Source organism: Sorex araneus, chromosome 3 (assembly GCF_027595985.1).
Source record: "Sorex araneus isolate mSorAra2 chromosome 3, mSorAra2.pri, whole genome shotgun sequence".
Lineage (NCBI taxonomy): Eukaryota > Metazoa > Chordata > Mammalia > Eulipotyphla > Soricidae > Sorex > Sorex araneus.
This window is the reverse complement of record NC_073304.1, coordinates 44,936,990-44,960,101: the sequence shown is the minus strand read 5'-3', so window position 1 is coordinate 44,960,101 and position 23,112 is coordinate 44,936,990. Positions and strand designations below refer to the sequence as shown.

General features: G+C 37.6%; 1 protein-coding gene across 1 annotated transcript in view; it reads right to left on the bottom strand.

The window, feature by feature from the left end:
- The window catches only part of WDHD1 (WD repeat and HMG-box DNA binding protein 1), a 72,207-nt gene that overhangs the window by 16,137 nt on the left and 32,958 nt on the right, over positions 1–23,112 (bottom strand). Inside the window, exons 13-18 of the mRNA XM_004601759.2 lie at positions 20,643–20,827; positions 18,100–18,341; positions 16,354–16,491; positions 12,755–12,911; positions 1,965–2,079; positions 1,238–1,369 (exon numbers count right to left, since the gene is read on the bottom strand). Coding sequence (XP_004601816.2) covers positions 1,238–1,369; positions 1,965–2,079; positions 12,755–12,911; positions 16,354–16,491; positions 18,100–18,341; positions 20,643–20,827 — 969 coding nt within the window. The remainder of the gene's footprint in view (positions 1–1,237; positions 1,370–1,964; positions 2,080–12,754; positions 12,912–16,353; positions 16,492–18,099; positions 18,342–20,642; positions 20,828–23,112) is intronic.

Sequence of the window (23,112 nt, the reverse complement as noted above, 5' to 3'; positions counted from 1 at the left end):
TAATGCTTCTTAAGGCTACTAAAAAGTTTCCAAACTCATCATGTAGAGGATTATTTTGTAACTTTGACGTAGCACACTTATGCTGAACATACATGTATGTGCTAAGACACACATGCCTGTCCTCAAGCTTTCTAGCATCAGTTCTTATTTAAGCCAAATTTCTCAGAAGGGTAGTACTCTACTTCAGAGGTCATCTGAAGATGAAAATGGGTAGTCTATTGCTCAGTTTCAAGGTTGAACTGAGCATTAGCAGAGGGTCCTAAGTGCTAAAGAACTGACCAGCGGCAGAGTGACTAACAACCGACCGAGAAGTACTGCTCTAGAGGAAAAGTTCCTCTAAGTCCAAATGGTCAATAAATCTATTTCCTTAAATATGTTGTAGCTAAGCAAAAAACCCTTGTATACCACAAAAGACACTTTTTATAAAGGAACTAAACTCACAATAAATGAGTCATTCTTTAATACTAAAAACTCAAGACAGTACTACAGTGGTGACAGTACAGAGGTGGCAATACTGACAACCACCTCGTCTAGAGTGGGGTTACAATCAGTTCTGTATTAGACAGAAACCAGTGTATCTCAGAAACTGTTTCCTCAACTCTAATGTGAAGGCTGGACCATATGCTCTTTCAACTACTGAGGTCTACAATGTTTTAAACACCACATTAGTTATGGTGAGTATAGCTGTGCTTACAACAGTGAATGAGACAGTCACTACTGTGGGGCTTACAGCCCTACTGCAAGAATAAAGAAAAAATTATATTATAATCCTTTCCATACACTAACCTGGAGTGAGGACACAAACGTATGAACTTTATTTATCATTTACTTCTAAAGATAAACTGACTCAAGTCATAAAACCTGCTCTCTGTCTCTATATCTTCACTAGACACAAGAGCCTAAGAGGATGACAAAAGGAAGGCACATGTATTATATATCTGAAAGCTTTATCAAAGCTTTTAGGGCTGCCTCACCTAGGATGTCTAAAAGTCTACACTCAAATTTTAATTGCTGTACATGATAAAAAGCAGGAGCAAGAGCTTTCATTCTCAAACTTTCTTAAGTTATCAGAATCACCTGGAGGGTTGTTAAAACCCATACGAGAATTTTTAAGGAAGAAAAACTTAAGAATTCTAGAAGAGCAACTGTATTAATTCATTTATTTTTAAGAAAGTCAATCTACATAAGATAATTTCATTTAAACTTAAATGTTTTCAGTATATTTATTTGTACTCACCGCGAGCATTTTCATTAAGAGTTCCTGCTGTTCTCTTACTGCTTTATTTTTAATGCTTTCATCATATTCATAACCATTCTTAGCTAAATAATCAAGGTAGTTGTGAAACATAACTGAATGCCAAAACTGTTCCTGAAATAATAGAAAATTTGCTTAGAATCAACTTTCAGCTTAGTGCCAGGAAAGTATTAAAGATGTAGTTTTGAAAACAGTATTTTCTGAATATTCCTTCCTTTTATCTTATTTACAATTCAAATTCTAATGTGATACAATGGCTTGACTTCTAACAACAAAAAGGAAATAGTGTTTTAAGCATTTCCTGGCTACAAAGTTAATGCTCAGAAAATTTGGTCTTATTTTCTAGAAGCAATGTGCCGCTTATTTAGAATAACTAATTTCGAGTATTCAGAATGACTTCTGAATACTCAGGGCTGGAACTAGGGCTAGACAAGCCAGATGTCTGTGACAAAATTTATGGGGCACATCTTCAACAGGCTCCTGCCTTACCTTCTGAAGGCCCTAATCATCCCCACTTGGTTCACAAAGACCCTAAAGCAGCAATGTAAGTCAGCACGTAGACAACCATATGCAGTCTCCTCCCACTCCACCACTGCTAGTAAATTGAAAATGAATGATTATTCAACATTAGTCATCAGAGTAATTTTTCAATGGCTGAGTCAAAGCAGTGTGTCATCAAATTCAGTGCCAAGGTAAAACTGTCACATACCTCCATTTGTCCTTTCTCTGTGGAGATCTGACAGTAAGGAAGCTGAAAAGATAATATAGCTACAGCAGGGCGTGGAAGGGTTGGAGGAAACCGAGAGCCTTTACAGGGAATGCACCTGTCAATAAAGAGGAGTCTCAATATAAACACTTTCTAAAATGTGGGCAAGGGACACGGCTCAGAGACCCGAAGCACATGTTTTCATGTGGAACTCCCAGGCTCAATCCCAAGCAGCACCTGTCTGCCTGAGCACCATCAGGAGGAACTCCCCAGCACCATATCTGGAGTAGTCCTCAAGTACCACTAGGTGTTGCCCCAAAAGTCCCCCCAAAACATCTCAATACCCATTAAAAAATAAATCTTTCCAAAATATTACTTTAAGTGCTAAAAATTCCAAATGCTAGTAACTTGGAATAATAATATTGTTCAATAATTGGCCCAGTAAAAAACAAATTTTTTTTCTTAAAAAAGCTTAGTGTGTCTGGTTAGGTATAAAAACTATCCCATAATCCTTTCCACACCCTTTAAGAATTTCAAACCTGGGTGAGTTTCCCTCCCCACCCCAATAGAGCCAGCCCCAACAGCTGAAAACCTCCAGATCTCAACCGTCGGCCTCTCTCCACATGCATGGATGGGCCTCACCCATGAAGGAATATTCCTGGACCACATGGCCTCGACATCTCACACTTTACACCACTGATATACCAAGAGTATCACACTACATTTGATGGGGTTTAAAATAGAAAGTAACCAATCTTAGGGGTAAATATATTTACAGGTATATACATATATACACACATATACACACAAGCATATGTGTGTATATATGTATATACCTGTAAATATATACATATGTATTTACATATACATATGTATATAAAAGCACAAAGGCTCAACCTTTAACAACATGTCACTAATCTCTTATAGAAGGGCTTAACTACAACAATCTTCACACACTTTCCTCTAAGGAATCTTTTTGGGATCATTTTTAGAGGATTATTCATAGTAAGCAATACAAAAATTGGTTCTGCTTTGGGGGCAGGGTTTGGTGTTCGGGATGGAAACATTCGAAATATGGCGGGAAGGTGTTAAGTAATGGTGGTGGGACTGGTGTTTGAATATTAAATGTAATCAAATATTGTGAACAACTTTATAAAAATAAAATTAAATTAAAAAAAAAGAATTTCAAAACTGTCTCCTCCATCAGTTTTATTAAACAATTACTAAAAGTGAAATCAGCTCTCCAGAATTTTTTGGCAAATGGCTCACTTTTAAGAATACAAGAATTATGCCATTAACACTTGTCATAGAATTCATATTATAAAACAGACCACTCTAAGATAAAATATTGACAAAATATATTCACATCCATGCATTAGTCTGGAAATTGCTGGTAGTAATTGTCAATTAGACTTAAAAAAAAAAAAGATGTTGGAAAGTCCTTTCTTATGAGTACTGATTATTAGGTACTGTATAAAGATAAAGCAGAAAGTTCAGCATTATTACACGGGCTACTCAATAAAGCAAACAACTCTGCTAAATAAAAGATTATCTTGGGGCCGGAGAGGTAAATCAGGTGCTTTCCTTACACACAGTGAACCCATATACAATCCCCAGAACTGCAATAAGTTCCGCTAAGTACCTCTAGGAAGGATCCTTGAGCAGAACTAGGAGTAAGCCCTGAGCACAGCTGGGTGTGCCCCTTGAACCAAAACAAAGAAAAATATGCCTTATAAAATTTGACTAAACTCTTTCTTACTTAGGATTATAAAACACATAGAGATCCCCAACAGGATGATCATTAAAACAATTTATTAAAAACTATTAATTTCATAAATTTCACAAACTTATAAATTTAAATTATACTAAATTTAAATTATAAAAATGTTAATTTTATTAGTTAAAATCATTAGTATTTACATATAAAGGATACTCCATATATTCTAAACTTCTATGATTATTAAATTTAAAAAACAAAATTCCTAATAGACAAACTTTAATTTATTTATTTTGATTTTGGGGCTACACTCAGCTATAATCAGGGATCACTCCTGGTAAGCTCAGGGGACCATATGAGATGCCAGGTATCTAACCTGAGTCCACAGCATAAAAAGTAAGCACCCTATCCACTGTACTATATAGCTCTGGGCCCCATTAGTGGGCAAATTTTAATAGTCATCTTAGAAACCTATCTTGTTCAATATTTATGAATAATCATTTAGTTAATGGTCTTAGCCAGGAGTTTAATTTCTGAAATTCCCAAAGGGAAATATTGAATATAAAATAAATTCTTGGGCTTAAATTTGCTTCCATAAATATCTTCCATTATCAAATACCTATTTCATTAATTAAAAATTAAGCGGCAACAGCCAGATTTTTCAAACTACACAGGTTCCCTTTTTAACGAGTTAAAATATATCTTTCCTTCTCATGACCATACAATAAAATTAGTTTCCATCCTTTAAGTTGAGATAACTTGGTTACCTCAACTTAATATTTCTATTTTGTATATATATTGCATCAAAGTTGCACTCCACTACTACCAGAATGCCAAAAACACATACCACTGTCTATGTTACTTCTACTTGTGTCTTCAGTCTTATCTCTCAATTGCACTACCCTCAGTCAGAGCTTGCTAACCTTAGTTCTATAGTCAAAGTCCAAAGGTTTGTTATCATCAGGTACAGTCCATTCTCTTACTTTATTTTTTAAAATGTACTATATATAAATGAGATCATAAGTTACCTGACTTACTTTGCTTAACAAAAGACCCTCAAGTTCCTTTCAAATTGTAACAAAAGGTATAAACATGTATGTATGAAACCATACCAATAACAATTCTGTAAACCGTGTTGCTTAGGAAAAAAAGAGGGCAAGAATAGAGCTTCACTTGCATCAGGTGCTGGGGGAGAAGGCAGTTGGGATATAGAAGGGAACCACTATGGCAATGTTAGTTGTAAAAGATCACTTTGGACAAGAACTGTGTGCTGATAAGGAGGTAAAGGAACAAACATGATGACCTCTCATTATCTGTATAGCACACCATAATGCCAAAGGGGCTGAGGGGCTAAGGGGGGTGGGGAGGTGGGGAGTAAGAGAGGGTGAGAGAGAGAGAGAGAGAGAGAGAGAGAGAGAGAGAGAGAGAGAGAGGTACCTGTCATAGAAATGCAAGGGGCAGGTGTGGAAAACGGGTCATTGGTGGTGGGAGATGCACACTAGTGGAAGGATGGATGTTGGAACATCTTATGACTGAAACCCAAGCATTAACAGCTCTGTGACTGTTCTCACTGTGACTCAATTAAAAAAAAAAAAAGGAGTTTGAAACTCCTTGAACATATAATTTCATTTTCTTTTTTCCTCCTCCCCATTCCTGATTTCATATAAATCACTGATTTTTACCACAAAGCATAAATATTTTGAGTTTCAAAAATCTTACAAAAAGTATTGGTTTATGAGCATATAAAACAGAAAAGACAGGCGGTAGGCCCTCAGTCACTTCTCAAACTTTCTCTTGCTCCATCCAGACCCACATTCATACCCTGTGCTGGTAACTCCAGTTGCCACCGCTCGCACCCTGAACTGACAGCTCAACTTACTCTATCTCATACTGCACATACTGACACTTCCTGTCATTGGGTGTAGACAGGCAGAGAAAGAAAAGAGCAACACCCAGCTGATCCCTCAGACTCTCACTGGTACAAATACAAAGCTTCATCCACAGAGCACAGCCAACACAGCAGGGAAGCTGAGTAGAAGCTTACCAAGCATGGAAGGTTCTGCCAGTTTCAGCCAGTTCTGTAATCTCAGAAAATGACTTTAGAAACACCATGACAGGGATGTTTAATGAGATTAGTGAAACACAGATACAGGTAGTCAATAAAGCACAAAAGTGTATGAGAGTGGAAATAAGAAAACTACAATTAGAAGTGACAGAACTGAAAAATATGGTAGGCAAAAAAAAAAAAAAAATCAATGGAAAGCTTCAGCAGCACAGTAACAAACTGAGAGAAAAAAGAAAATCTGTGTGCTCCAAGATGATATGCAGGAAATCTCTAGAAAAAAAAAAACATGAAAAATCATCCGAAAAGAAATGAACAGCACACCAGAGAACTATGAGGTGAGTTCAAGAGGAACAATATAAGAATTCTCAGAGTCACTGAGAAACAGGAAGGTAAATTCAATGAAGAACCAGTATGCATATGATACATTTGCTCGTGATACATATGGTTGCCCTCTTATTAGATTAAGGTCTGCTTATTCTTAGCTTGCTAAGGGTTTTATACTTTTTTTCCAATAATGATTCAATGTTCCATTTATACTGAATGTTTTGTTTATTCAGGTAATTTTTTTTACATCTATGTTTTTATTATTATGGATTGGAGTGATAGCACAGCAGGTAGGGTGTTTGCCTTGCATGCGGCCGACCCGGGTTCGATTCCTCCATCCCTCTCAGAGAGCCTGGCAAGCTACCGAGAGTATCCCGCCTACACGGCAGAGCCTGGCAAGCTACCCGTGGCGTATTCAATATGCCAAAAACAGTAAAAACAAGTTTCACAAGGGAGACATTACTGTTGCCCACTCGAGCAAATTGATGAACAATGAGACAACAGTGCTACAGTGCATGTTTTTATTATAATCTTTTAGTTACTACTGCAGATACTTAAGCATGAGCTAAATATATTTTCTAACACAAAGCATATACTTTTATATATTCATAGGCCATCTTAGACTCTTCTTAAAGTTTTTTGTTTTGCTTTTGGGCCAAACCCAGTGGAGCTCAGGAGTTACTCCTGGCTCTGCACTCAAAAATTACTCTCGGAGGGTAATAGAGGATGCCAGGGATTGAACCCGGGTTGGGTTCATGCAAGGCAAATGCACTTCCTACTGTACTATTACTCTGGTCCCTTAATTTTTTTAAATTTTCTTTTCCTCACTCCTAAACTATATATTTATAGGATTTATTATTTCATGGAAGTTTTATTTATTTTTGGTGTTTGGGCCACACTCAGCAGTGCTCAGGGGTTAGTCCTAGCTCTATACTCCTGGTGGGGTTTAGGAACCATATGTGTTACGGGGGGCTTAACCTGGGTCAGGCACATATAAGCAAGGCAAGCATCTTACTCCCTGTACAATGTCTCCAGTTCCTATTTCATAAAGTTTTAAAATGTATTAGCATAAAATTACTCATACTATTAATTTTTAAATTTATATATCTGGAAAAAAGATAGTCTATGAGACTTTTAAATCAATTTATCACTGACTTACAATTTTGTGGAATTTCTGAAGCTTAGCTTTATTCACCTGCATAGGTGTCACTAATTCCACAATGAAAAAAAGCTCCTTCTCATGTGGGACATAAAGAAACAGTGAAAACATAGTAAAGGAACAAGAAAAGGGTAAAAGTCATCAGAACTAGAGATTTTTATCTACTGAACTGAGCTTACCTGGGGTAGGGAGCAGAGGACCGAGTGGGAGAGGTCCTTAGAACACCAGTGGAGGGAAGTGGACACTCTGCTGGTGGGTGTAATGTTAGGAGAACAATTTATTTGCTTGTAGGTGGGGGGGCACTCTGTACTCAGAGATCACTCCTGGAAGGCTTGGAGACTATTCAGGATGCTGAAGGATTGAACCCAAGTCAGCTGCTTCCAAGGCAAACACCCTGCCCACTGTACTATTGCTCCAGCCCTTGGAAAAATGATTTATGCATGATGTAACATGAGGTGCTGTTTTAACTGCCCGACCACTTGAACCTGGGGTTTCATACAAGTTAGGTATGCACTATACCACTGAGCTACATTCTTGGTCTACTACGTGTTTTTTTCCTATCAGGTCATTTATACCCTTTCATGTAAAAGCACTTTACAGCTCCAGTATTTTAGCCATAATGAACAATTACTATAAAGAAAGAATTAATTAGAATTTGACTAAGTTATTTTTTAAGGGTTTCCTAATACTGGAGATCAAATTCAGGTTCTTCTTACATATGCAAGGTACTCACCCCTGACACCAAAAAGGTTTTGTTAATAATTTGGCAGGGGAGGAACTAGTGGTGGGGGCCTCCACCAGCTATGCTCAGACCTTACTCCTAGCTCTGTGCTCAGGAACCTCTCTTGGTAGGGCTTGTGAAGATCATACATGGTACCAGGGATCAAAAATGGGCTAGGCCACATGCAAGGCAAGTTCCCTAACTCTCTAGCGTTTAATACTTTGTTTAAAAGTTACAGGTAAATCAAAGCAAAACATCAATTCACAGTTCTTAGCTTTTAAGAACTAAAGTAGAAAGACCTTTTTTCTGTTAAGTATCCTTTTCATGGAAGAGAAAAAAATTAAACCCCTGTAACTACTGAAATGGTGGGTTTTACCTACAGTGAATGAATTTCTTGGAAACCACAGTTTATGAAAAAAACAAAAATTACTTTAATTACCTTTCAAATGAATCATAAACTTGTTTCATTACAGTAAAGCAAGAGCTGGAAAATACCAAACTGGAGAAAATCTGACCAAAGTTCAGACTGAGCTTACTGAGTAGAGTTTAGCTTAGTCTTCTGTGTTAGATTGGACAAACTCCTGAGTTCAGGGCATGTTGCTCCCAACTCTTTCAGAGAACTTCCTCAGGAATACAAATGATTTTGTGAGCCATCTCTTCCAGGACTTGTACAAGCCTTATTTATACCTTTGTGTAACACAGCAAGTATTTATCAGATGAAACACTAGAAATAATGTTTTCAAGCATTCTAAATAACTCTTGGGAACTTTTAAAAACTACAGAGATGGGCCAGATAGTACAGCAGGTAAGACACTTGCCTTGCTTGAGGCCAACCTAGGTTTAATCCCTGTCATGGCATATTGTTCCCCAAGCCCACAAGGAGTGATTCCTGAGCACAGAACCAGGAGGCAGCCGCAAACCAAAATAAATAAATAAAAACTTTAAAGAAAAGGAAGGTTGAGGGGGCTGGAGTGATAGTATAGCGGGCAGGGCGTTTGCCTTGCACGTGGCCGACCCGGGTTCAAATCCCAGCATCCCATATGGTCCCCTGTGCAAAGCCAGGGGTGATTCCTGAGTCCATGAGCCAGGAGTGACTCCTGTGCATTGCTAGGTGTGACCCAAAAAGAAAAAAAAAAAGAAAAGAAAAGGAAGGTTGATGGCTGTAGAGAGCAAATGAGAATTAGTACACCAAATTAGTAAATTCTCCAACTTACATTAACCATCAGTGAACAAAAAAACTTCAGGGGAAACAATTAAAAATAATATCTGCTGCACTCAAGTTCATTTCAAATGGAGGGAGAAGTAATACCTCTACAGAACTAGTACTTATTCATATTCATAATTAAAGGCAGGTGTTTTATACTGACTCAAAAGAACTTCTGAAAGCTTATTTTTAGTAAAATGAATTCCCTGTACAAAAGATATATATATATACTCCTGAAACTGAATTGGAAAATACATTCTAAACTAAAAGATTAAACAGATATCATTGTAGCACTGTAGCACTGTCATCCTGTTATTCATCAATTTGCTCAAGCAGGAACCAGTAATGTCTCCATTGTGAAACTTGTTACTGTTTTTGGAATATCTAATACACCACAGGTAGCTTGCCAGGCTCTGCCGTGCAAGCGGGATACTCTGGTAGCTTGCCGGGCTCTCCGAGAGGGACAGAGGAATCGAACCCTGGTCATCCGCATGCAAGGCAAACACCCTACCCACTGTGCTATCACTCCAGTCCAAACAGGTACCATTAACCATGAAAATCAAATTTAAATGCTTTTAAGTAAAGATGGTAAGAAAACTGACATTGTTATGACTAACAGTTGATATTCAATGAATATTCATAAGGGTGAGGCCGTGATAATGATCTAAGTACTTTATTTATTAATTCACTTCATTCTGACAGCTGTTCTTGGATGGGTACCAGTTTCCCCCTAGTTCCCCTAGCTGAGGAAACAGAGGCTCAGAGAGTCTTAAGTGTAAGGGCCAGAGTCACAGAGAACATTTCAATCAGAGCACCACAACAGGAAACACACTGCCTCCCAGCTTTCCTTCCTAAAATTACTATACACCCCACCTTTCCCGAGCTACAGGGCTTTGTCACATTGAAAGCAAACATAAGTACTAGAGATTTAAATAAACACCAGAGCAAAACTCATGCTAGCGAATTTTTTTTTAAAAGGTGGGGGGAACAACTGCAAAGTTCTAAACATGGTCATAAAATTTCTTCTTGAACTTCCACGAATCACTTAGGGGGAAAAAGCTGAAAAGTATAAACCACACCGAGAAATTTAGCTTCCAAGCTTTCAAATATATTCAAGTTTATTCTTCCAAAATAAAGCTATGGGAAGTGAAAACACATTCTAATCAATTTCTCATGCAATAATATAAACATATACCAGCATTCTTATTAATAGATTTCAGCATTTCAGCATTTCAAATGTCTACTGGCTGAGGTGCCCCACAGTTCAATTCTCCTAGAACAAACTGGACCTTAAAGGAAAAAAATGTTAACTTCTTTCAATCTACTTATCAACTCAAGTCCACTATTACTCCTGGCTCTAAGGTCCAGGATCACTCCTGGCGGTGCTCAGGGGATTGTATGAGATGCTGAAAACTGAACCGGGTCAGCTATGTGCAAGGCAAGTAATGTCTTACCCACTGTACTATCACTCTAGCCCTCTGAAATACTTCTTTTTTTATCAGTCCGTATGAACAAGAAAAGTAGAAGTAGAAACCACTGGTTATATCCTAATGGGTCCCAAATTTCAATCTCTAGTCAAAATCTGCCTTTATTCCAATACCTTCTTGATATTCCTCTTTGGATATTTGGCAGGCATTTCAAAGTTAACACACCCAAGAGAACTCACTTCATCTCTTCATTTCTATAGATGTACAGTACACTATTTCTACAAGCATACAGCATTTGATAGCTGTACAATCTACCTAGTTGCTTTAATTAGAAACAAGGATGTCATTATTGGTTCCTCTAGTTCACCCCCAACCGCCAATCTCCCAGCAAATCCTACTGTTTCTATCTTGAATTCGTTTCTCTTCATTTTCACTGCCTCCACACTACTTCCAGTCATAATTATAGTTCAGATAGATGACTGCAAAATCCTCCTCAGTGTTTCTCAGTAGAGGCACTAAATATATCTGAAGAAAGATAATCTAGTTGAGCAGGACCACAACATGCACACAGATGTTAAACACCTCTCACCCCTGGTTTCTAAATGTTCAAAATATCAAATCATTGTGACAACTAAAATCAATAGACCCACATTTCTAATATTCCCAGAAGGGATAAATGTCTTGAATGTAAAATGGTTTCTCCACTTACAGTCTTAGTCTGGCCAACCAATTTATCACATTTTTATCATTTAATAGCATAAATCACATCAGTCCATTCTCCTGTTAAAACTCTTGAATGACTTCCCGACAGATTTCTTTTTAATCATGGCCCAATAGTCTATGTACAACTTTCTGATATCATCTTGGACTGCCAGCCCTCCCCTCACTTCATGCTGCTTATATTTAAATCCTTTCAATTCTTCAAACATACCAAGTTGTTTCTTACCACTTCAATTTGGTACATGCTACCTACTTTGCAAGTATAGCTTTCATTCCATTCTTCCATAGTAGTTTGGCCTCTGGGTTCTTATTTTTAAATGCTACTTCAATTAAGAGCTTTCATGACCCTACCTACAACATGACTGTTTATCGTCCTCCATTATAAATCTGCTCTAATTAGAAGTACTGAACCCACGTAGTTATATTTACTTGTTTTTGTTATTTGTCCTTCCAAACAGACTCTAACCTCCATGAAAGCAGACCATTCTGTTCAAAGAACTACACTTTCTGAAAGAATGTCATCTACAAGATTTTACAACAAAAAAAGGAGGAGGTCAAATGTTGGTGGTAGGACTGGTACTAGAACACTGTTTAGAATTCACCTATGAATAACTTTGTAAATATAGTACTAAAATTAAATTTAAAAAAAAGCTGAGTATAAATTTATTCCACTCCTTGATATGTAAGAAAATTGTATTCACCACATAAAACCCGTACACGAATGTTTAAAACAAATATTTTGTTTCAACAAATCACAAGCAATCCAAATGTCTATCAACTTATGAATAAGTATAATATATTCTAAAAGATGAGGTGTCAAAGAGAAAAAAGCTTTAATATAAAATAGAATTTTATATCTACAGTTAGCTAATAAGCATCTATGATCCTCTCCCTTATAATAATAGGTTAAAGATCTCATATGTATACATACATATGTATACATGTTCAAATATATACATATTCAATTCTAAATCAGTTTAAAATAAAAGGTAGTAATAAAAAATGAAATGCCATATTAAACCAGAAATTCCCTCCCTAATGCCTGAAGCAGTGTTACAGTTATATTACTAAACTTATTTCTATGTTGTTTAATTAGTTGTAACTTACTGGTTGAAAATTTCAGAGTAATACAAATTCCTAAATCAGTAAACACAAAATGAACCAAAGCAAACAACCCTCCTCCTTCCCCCAAAAAAAAAGAAAAAAATGAAGGGAACACAATAATCTTTAAAAACTTTTTTTCTCTAATTTTTTATCTTTTTGGGTCATGCTCAGCAATGCTCAGGGGTTACTCCTGGCTCTACACTCAGGAATTACTCTTGGCAGTGTTCAGGGGACCATACGGAATACCAAGGTCAATGCCAAACCCAGATCAGCTGTGTGCAAGGCAAACACCCTACCTGCTGTATTGGCCCCTTTAAAAGTTTCTATAGAGTAGATATCAAGAATTTCTCACCTTAACTGCTGGGGATTTTCATGGATTCCAACTACCCAATAGTGATCAGATTTTCCTTTGCAGTGTTCTCTTGTATTACATACAGGGGTCCATGTGTTACCAAGCCCTCTATTAAGCATTCGAACAATGCCCTCTGAATCCACATAGCAGGGGGTACCTAAAGACCAACAAAATACGTCACTTGGAAACATTGCTACACATCTGTTACGAAAGTGCCATTTCCAAAGTACATATTGATGGAGCTGGGGACATGTCTCCAGTGGGAGAGCATAAGCCATGCATGTGCAAGACACTACGAGGAGTGGGCTAGGGCTCCTGAGCACTGCCAGGTGCTCTGCAACACCCACTCCCACCCCAACATTACATGATAATTACTCAACTTCCAATTCAAAAGAAAAAAGGTAAATAATCCAGAACTATTTCCTAAAAAAATGCATTAATCACATAGAACTAAAGAAAAAAAAATTGCATATTGTTATAACTAAAGCTTATCCAAAGATAGATGAGGGGGTTGGGGGGGAGGAGAGATGGAAGCACTTTTCTATGAAAACTATGCCACCTGCTGGAACATAATGGTAATACTTAAAGCTAAGTTCAATTCAAACAAAATCAAAAACAAAACCCCCCACTACTAGAATCTGAAGCCTCCCAGTTTAGAGAACTTGGAAATACTGACCAGAACCTACGGCAAAATATAGATACAGAAAACTGTCTTATTCTTTTCCCTCCCTCTCTTCTTGGTCTTGTTCCTATCTTGGTCCCTATCATAACTCCTAAGTAATTTTTTTTTTTTTAATTTGGGCAAGGGGTGGGAGGAAAGATTACTCCTAGCTTGGTGCTAGGTAATTGCTTCTGATGATGTTTAAGGGACCATGAGATGCTGCCTCCAATATACAAAGCATGCACTCCACTCTTGATGCTGTCAACCTAGCCCTTGTAAGAATTTTACCTTAGAAAATTCACTGTATCACTGCCATCCCATTGCTCATTGATTTGCTCTACCAGGCACCAGTAACGTCTCCATTGTGAGACTTGTTGTTACTGTTTTTGGCATATCGAATACGTCATGGGTAGCTTGCCAGGCTCTGTCGTACAGGCGAGATACTCTCGGTAGCTTGCCGGGCTCTCTGAGAGGGACGGAGGAATTGAACCTGGGTCTGCCTTGTGCAAAGCAAACACCCTACCAGCTGTGCTATCGATCCAGCCCTACCTTAGGAAATTAGTATCCCTATTTCCCACCTACTCTGTTCCCATCTCAGAAAGTACATGGTAAACTCCCTGATTAGCCCACTTCTCTGTGACTAAACATCTCTCACTCCACAAACAGGAGTTTCCTCAGAGTCTTGGTCCAACTGGTAACTGCGAAAAAAATAAAGCTATACAAATGGAAATTATTAAAGCTCACATCATTAAAATATAAAAAGTTAGCAATATTCTAAAAGAAAATACATTAAAAGATGACTGATTTTAAAAACTAAAATTCAGTTTCTCCAATATAACTGAAGAGAGCAAATCTCCTGTAATAGAAATTTTTAAAGTTAGAACCCCCTGAAAATTGCAAACTGTGACCCAAAAACCAAACCAAAACAAAAATATATAGGGGCTGGAGTGATAGCACAGTGGGTAGGGCGTTTGCCTTGCATGCGGCCGACCCGAGTTCGAATCCCAGCATCCCATATGGTCCCCTGAGCACGGCCAGGGGTAATTCCTGAGTGCAGAGCCAGGAGTAATCCCTGTGCATCGCCAGGTGTGACCCAAAAAGCAAAAAAAAAAAAAAAAAAAAAAAAAAAATCAAAAAAAAAAATATATAGAACTCCTTCATGTCAACCAAGTCAACTGCCACAAGTAAAGGATTCTACAAACAATACTTCCTAACAAAAGTAGTTGAGCAACGAATATAATTTTTATTTTTTGGGTCATACTGGCTGTATTCAGGGCTCACAGGGCCTTATGAAGTGCCAGGGAACGAATCTGGATCAGCCATGTGCAAGGCAAATATCTTACCTGTTGTACTGTATCTTTTCAGTCCCCACAAATATAATTTTTAATTTACTAGCCTCACATAAAAAAGAAAAATAAATAAAATATATTTTATCAAATGTGTCTAAAATATATTAACATAATCAAAGTTTTAAAATGAATTTTTTTAAATCAAAGTCTTCAAAATTGAGTATTTTATTCTTCCAGCACATCTCAGTTCAAATTAGTAACATTTTAACCACTCAGTAGTCACATGTGGCTGGCTGGTAATTACATTTTACAGGAATTAGGAGCTGCCAGGGATTGAACCCCCCGAAGCCTTACATTTATAATCTATGTGCTCTATTGCTAACCCACTTTCCCAGTTTTTAATGTTTAAAGCAGTGAGAAGTACTGCAGCAACAGAAAATTCCTGACATTTTTGTGTAGAATCTGTTTGAAAAAGTCACAAGTTTACCAATAACTTATACCTCTGTGCTATCCAATAAACCTTCAGAAAAACCATATTATCCCTTTGAAATTCTATACTCCAAATTCTCATCAAGAGATCTTATACAGGGGACTGGAGTGATAGTACTGCTATATCACATGTAGGGCATCTACCTCCTTGCACATAGCTGACCTGTGTTCAGTCCCCGGCATCCCATTTGGTCCTCCGAGCACTGCCAGGAATAATTCCTGAGTATAGAGCCAGGAGAAAAACCCTGAGCATCGTTTGATATGACCCAAAAACAAACAAAAAAAGATCTTATGCATGAAATACTGGCTACCATGATCTTGTTTCCATTTCCAGAAATGAATTAAAAGAAAAAAAATGTAAACATAAAATACAGGTAGTATGTCCTTAAAGACATTAAGGGACCAGGATATAACATAGTAGTTAGGCCTGCTCCCAGGCACTGTTGGGAGCAGACTTAGAAGCCCCTGAGCCCTGTGAGGTGTTGGCCCTAGAGGCTTGCAGCACCCCCAAGGGAGCCCAGGTAAAATGCAGCACCAGTGCTTGAGCAGCACCTGAGAATCAAGTTGGCTCTAAATGGTTGGTGGATGGGACAGTACAGCAGGTTAAGGTGTTTGCCTTGCATGCAGCCAACCCAGGGCACCCTATATGCTCCCCTAAGCACCCAGGAGTGATCCCTGAGCACAGAGCCAGGAGTAAGCTCTGACTAGTGCTGAGAGTAGCCCAAAAACTAACCAGGAAAAAAAAAAAAGGACTGGTGGAGACACCCAAGTTCCTGAGCACCACAGAAACTCTTGACAAAAAGCAAATTCATCAAATGAGCAAGGAGACAGCTCAGTTTGTTTGAGCACAGGATGCCTGGTATATAGAAGGCTTTCAGTTCTATGCCCCAGTGTTGCATGGCATCCTAAACACTCCAGAGATAGCCCTGACGGCCCCCTCGAAAAACTAATTACAAATAAAACAATTTTCTTCTTTTCTTCTAGTCAAAGCAATAGTACAGCTGATAGGGATCCTGCCTTGCACGTGGCCAACTCGAGTTCAATCCCCAGCATCCCATATGGTCCCCAAGCTTGCCAGGAGTAATTCCTGAGTCCTAAGTATAGCAGGATATGACCCCAAAAACAAATGTCTTTAATATAAACAAATGAATTTATCTTACCTTCAGCTGAAAATCCAAGCCAAACAAGGTAGGATTTTCTTGTAAGAGGGAGAGGATCACCATGCAAAATTTGCTTTTTCTTTTTCCCCAGCTCTAGCAGTTGAACTCCAAGGCACTGATCTCCATCAAATCCTGTACCTAGGGAGAAAATATGAAAGAGGTACCAAAGGCTTTACAGATATGACACAAATTTTCTATAAACTGAACTGATTTTGTGATGAATTCTTATATTAACTTGCACATATGATTCACACCAAATCAAGGCACTACCCATGTGTTAGTAGCAGAAGATTGCATTATAGGGACTGTTTGTACAAAGTGGTTATAAGCAGAATGCATTCACTGATAAAATATTTACAGAGTGCTTACTATGTGCCAGTTACTAGGGCCACAATGGTAAATCAGATAATGTCACCGTTCTCAGAAAATTCATACTTAAGTAAAATACAAATAAAACCAAGAACAAAAAAGCTATTAACAAAGACTTACTAAGAAACAAATATGGCAAGAATGCCAAACAAGATGAAATGAGATAAAGGTCTAGAGGAAGTGTACAGGGGTTAAAACTCTTGCCTTGCTTGGTGAAAACCCTAGGTCAACCTCCAACACCATGTACAGTTCCCTGAACACCACCAAGATTGATCCCTGAGCACAGACCCAAGAGTAAAACCCTCCCCACCTTCCCCCACAAAAGATCATCCAAGGACTGGAGAGTTCAAAGGGCTGAGTGCCCACTTTATATGCAGAAGACCAGAGTCTGAAGCCCAGGTTCAATCCTAGTGTTGTGATCACTGCTAGTGCGGTCCCCAAATAAACATATAAAAAACATTCAAATAGCTATATGGAGAACAGATTGTAGAAAATATAAGAATTGAAATCAAAAGACACGTTAAGAAGCTATTAAATGGCAGGCCAAGGTATGAATTGAACTATAATTTTAAGTGAGATAAAAAGACAGATTTGATGTATGTTGTTCCACAGAACTGACATAATGGTCTGACTTTACTGATGGAAGAGAGTCCAAGAGGATAATACTTGCGTTTTAGGCTTAAGTAACTGTATTGATAATATGCCATTAATTGAGATGGGGAAAATAAGAAAAATTTGGAGGGAAAGAGAAAAAGATCAAGTGGTCAACTGTGTATCTATGTTTGGAGATACAAAAAGAGGGTTTGGCAGCTGATATTAATTTCCAAGTCATGATCACAAAGACGCATTTAAAGTTATAAGCTTTTAGATTCCTGACAGCAGCTTCTGTATTTTTTTACCTCTAAGCCATGAAATTAACTTATAATAGTAACCAACATTTTAAAAAAATGAAAAAATTAATTATTAGCTATGCACTTTTTAAAGAATTACATTTACAATTATGTTCAGCATGACAATATAGAACGTATTTCTTACTATGGCTAAGTAGCCAAAAGACTGAAAGTCCCTGATCCAGAGAGAGTATTAGTGAATACAAGCTATGATAAACCACTGGAACATTGCAATTAAGAGATCAGAATAAGAGCAAGGACATGCAAAAGAGTGAATAATCATTAGGGATTCAAAGTATACCACCAAGTGTGGTCCCAAACCACCCCCCCCCCAAGAAAAACAAATCAGAAAAACTGTTATAATACACAAAAGAAATGGTCTTAATTACCCAAACTCCAATTTTCTTTTGCTGTAATACAGTTCTATAAATAAAAGATCAAATATTTCAGAGCATGGTAAAGTTAAGAAAAGAATAAAAATTATCACCTCTGTGATAAACAATGAGAAGCTGTTCTCCATGTCCTGCCATTGACACCACAGACCCAGGAAGACTGAAGATCTCTTTCTGAACACCTCCAATAGTAAACAATCGAAGGAGCAAGGCATTCGTTGCAGCAGCAGCCCAACCCTGGCCAAGGCATATGGCTTCTATATCTTCATTCTGAGGCATATCTACTATCCACTCCTTGCTTGAATCCCAAGAGCTAAAGTGCAGGCAGTGAAGCTTGCTAAAAATAAAAACAAAATAGAGAAAAAAAAAATCAACTTTAAAGAATAACTTTTATAGAATACCCAAGTAATGAAACAAATAGTTTGTTCTTCTATTATGCAAAAATAAGACAAGAAACAACTTACAGTAATTATGAATTTTATGTACACTATAATAAGATCACCAACAGCCATGTCATAGAGGAATATTTAAAGATACAGGAAAGTACACACAGCATAATTAATGGAAAAATATGCTAAAATCTATGTATTGAGGTATTGGTATTCTCAGTAGAAAAGGCAATGGTATTCTCAGTAGAAAAAAAAAATAGGCTGGAGTCATAGTACAGTAGGTCGGGCAACTGCCTTGCACATGGCCAAACCAGGCTAGATCACCAGCATCAGAGATAGTCCCCCAAGCACCACCAAGAGTGATCCCTGAGTCAGAGCTAAGCCATGAGCACTGCTGGGTGTGCCCCCCACCCAAAAAATTCAATAGGGAAAAACAAAGAAAAGGGGGAAAAACACACACAAAATTCAGCCAATAACATTACATACTGATAACAATTTAATGTTTCAAATTACTTCTTTGCATAAAACATTTGTTATAATTAAACTTACTAAAACAGACACCAGTGGGCTGAAGTGCTAGTACAGCAGGCAGGGTACTTGCTTTGCATGAAGCCAACCTGGGTTTGTACCCCATATGGTCTTATAGAACTTCCCAGGAGTGATCCCTAAGCACAGAACCAAGAGTAAGCTGTGAGCACTGCCAAGTGTGTCCCAAAATATTTTTTAAAAAGGAAAGAAAACAGATGCCACAGTCTTTGGAATTAGAGGTAGTCCTGATTTTCTGAACAGTAAGTTCAAACTCAATTTTTAAATAAAAGGTAACCATCAATGATTAAGAAATGCTGTACCTAGGAAAACAGAGATCTGGAATACAAATTAAACATTGAAATGAATGTTCTAATTATAAAAATATTCTGAATTAGTTACTGAGTCAACAATGAAACTTAATTATTTCAATAATTAAGTACTTAACATTATAATGAAGTTATAAAATTGATAAAAAGTTAATATAACCCAGTGTATATGGGTTATAAACTCATAAATGTTAAAGTGTTCCTCAGACTTTAACAAATACTCCATCACCAAAGGATCCTGTTTAAAAAGAATTGGCCATTAACCTCATCAAACTATATACCAAAAACTGTGTTTATTTAATCGTACCTCAGTAAACTTTTAAGAGTGGGACTTTTTTTTTTCTTTTTCTTTTTGGGTCACACCCGGCAATACTCAGCAGTTACTCCTGGCTCTGTACTCCTGGCAGAATTACTCCTCGCAGTGCTTGGGGGACCTTATGGAATGCTGGGATCAAGTCTGGGTCGGTGGCATACAAGACAAATGCCCTACCTGCTGTACTATTGATCCAGCCCCAAGAGTGGGACTTTTACAAAACAAACAAACAAACAAAACCCTTAGAAGTATACATATCAAGGTGTTAATAGTTGTATCTAGCAGTATATTTTTTTCTGGGAGAACTTTCATTTTCTGAAGAACTCAGTACTTTTTTTGGAGGATGGAGAGATTGTATGGCAAGTAGGACACTTGCCTTGCAAGAAGCAGACCCAGATTCCTAGGACCTACGTGGTCTCCTGAGCCTCCTGGGAGTGATCCCTTAAGCACAGAGTCAGGAGTAAGCTCTTAGCACAGCCTTGTGTGCTAAGCCTTGTGTGAACCAAAACCCCTTTCGCCCCAAAAAATTCTGTACTTTTTTATGCCTTCTCATTTTTAAAGAACAGTTCAGAAATCAAACCGAGGGTTCACACATGCAAGCAAAGATACTACTGTGAACCACATCCCAAGACCAAGCAATCTTTTTTTTTTTTTTTTGGCTTTTTGGATCACACCCGGCGATGCACAGTGGTTACTCCTGGCTCTACACTCAGGAATTACCCCTGGCAGTGCTCAGGGGACCATATGGGATGCTGGGAATCAAACCCGGATAGGCCGCGTGCAAGGCAAATGCCTACCCGCTGTGCTATTGCTCCAGCCCCAAGATCAAGCAGTTTTTAAATCAATCTTTTACCGTAATACTAAAAAATACTTTTAATCTTATTTCTCTAATTATGTCATTTGACATATATAAAGAGTAATGGAACAATTAAGAAAAATCAAAGTATATTTTGAGGTCTAATAGGTGAATTTGTATTAAACTCTGAAATTTTGTGTTATAAAATATGAAAATTTATTGTATTAATGTTTCATATTTATTTTCAACAATTCTAATACACAAAGTTCCTAATATTTGAAATTACCTTGCTTGTTCATCAGTACTTTCACAGCCAAACAAAATAGCTTCATGAGAAAGATCTGCTACTGTATAATTCATAGTGTTTGATAAGTGAGTTGAATGATGTATGGAAGTATCATGGAACTCCACATCTATTGCATTGTCTTGTTCATCATTATAGCAGCGAATTATTCCAATAGAGTTCCATACCTACAAAGAGTAAATATCAGTCTGAGAAAAGAAGTGAATCTCTGAGAATCAGTAGGCTAGATCAAGTAAAAAAATTAACAAGTATAGTTCAATCTGTATCCAAGTTTAAGTTTTAGAAGCCATTGAGCTACCTTATCTCTAAATAATTTCTGGTAATAGTAACTTCAGCTACCACTACTATTTATTGTTTTTTCATGAGAAAACACATATACTTATTTGTTAGTGGAGTATTTTATTTAATAATTTTAATTACTGTTTTTAAAACTGACCTTTGAACAACCAAATCATTGAGCTGCTCAAGAAACATTTAAGGCAGTCAAAGCAATAGTACAGTATAGGGCATTTGCCTTGCATGTGGCTAACCTAGGTTAAATTGCCAGCACCCCATATGGTCCCACAAATCTCATCAAGAATGATCCTTGAGTGTAGGATAACATAGCCTCAGGTAGTTTTGGTTTATTGGGTTACTCCCACCACAGTGCTCCCATTCCTCTGTGTTTATTTGTAACTTTGTGTTCTGTTGACTTGCAAATACTGTTTTTCCTCTTCTCCTTGAGTCCTTTGCATAGTTTATTCAGAGCCATGTTCTTTTGTATGGACACAGGAAGACTTAACAAATGCTATGCTTTGTAAACTGGGAGTCATTTGACTCTACAAGATATTTTCCTCCTGGGCATCTGTTCTCTCAACCTAAACCTCAGCTGCCCTTACTTCCTAGCAACCCCAAAATCAGGGTTCTGCCAAGGGACTAGACGGACCGAGGGCAAGCAGTGAGTTGTGTGCTACCCTGGCATCAAGATGGGCCTGGCCAAAGTGCATAATTCTTAACTATAAGTTAAGAGCTTTATCAAGGACAAATGCTGTCATAATCCAAACAGTAATAACTAGATTTAGACCCTGCTAGGGTTAAGAATGATTAATCTGGCCTGAGTGCTGTAGTCTGGGTCTGTCGCAAGATGTTGCCAGGAGAGCTGCCTTGCAAGCCTCAATGTATCTCTTGCTATGTCCATCCAAAAATAACTAGTATTAAGATGTTAATAAGTGTTTGGACTAAGGAAAGGAGAAAAACACCTTAAAAGTCAGGAAGGGCTTTGGAATGCCCTTAGGTAGTGTTCCCTTTGAAACTGGCTGCCCTCAGGAAGGGCTTTCTTATGTTGATTTGGCTGTGTGTAGCCTAGAGGGCAAGGTGGGAGAGACAAGTAGGGGGAGAGACTAGTGAAGGAGAATCCAGGCTGCGGTAGATCCAGAGAGAAGACTGGGAGTGCGGGAGATGAGAAAGATGGAAGATTGAATAAACGGTAACTAATCAGCAACCAGCTTGGTGCTCGTTGTTCCTTCGCCTGTCCTTCGCCAACAGCAGTCCCGATCCAGCCCACACACAGAGGTTCCAGAGCACCGAAAGTGGGCGGTGAGAGAGCCGCCTTGAGAGCCGGCAAGTGCACCCGCCCTTCGGTGTGCCTTAGTTTTTTACACTTGAGTACAGAGACAAAAGTAAGCCCTGAGCACAGTCTCCCCAAAAAGAAGCATTTAAAAAATATATTTACCTGCAAATGTATTTAACACTATTTGTTATAATGAACTAAACTGTTTTAGTAATATATACATTATAAGGCAACACAAATAATACCATTTTAGAAAATTTATCTTCTATTGCCGTACACAATAAGCCTTTGTTTCCTTTCTTCTATCACAAATATAAGAGTTGACAATAAAAATTTGTTAACTGCAAGGTTTTATTAAAATGTGTTAAGCAACAGCAAGGTTTTATTTATATAAAAGTCATTTCTAGTATTTATGGACAAGTTCATGCAAGACCTATACTTCATAAAAAGTTAAAAACTCAGTGGAAATAAAACAACAAACAGATATTAAAACTGTTTTCACTCTTACACTTAAGACAAAAAGTTAGTGGTTCAGTAATTCAGAAAAAAATTTATTTAATTTATGCCGTATTTTTTTTCAGTGCTTCAGTAAAAAAAAAAAAAAAACAAAGATCTTGGGGTCAGGGATACAGCTTAGTGGTAGAACATATGCTTGGCATGTAAAGGTCCTGCGTTTGATCCCTGGTGCATGTGCACACACATACACACACACACATACACACACAACTAAAAAATGATGATTTAGTATTACTATAAATACTATACCACAATAAAAATATTATTATACTATCATATAAAAATCTAATTTAGTAGTATTATAAATACTATATCACAAATACCACAATAAAAATATGAATAAAATTATTTCTGTCTTGTGGAATCTACACTCAAGTGGGACCAAAC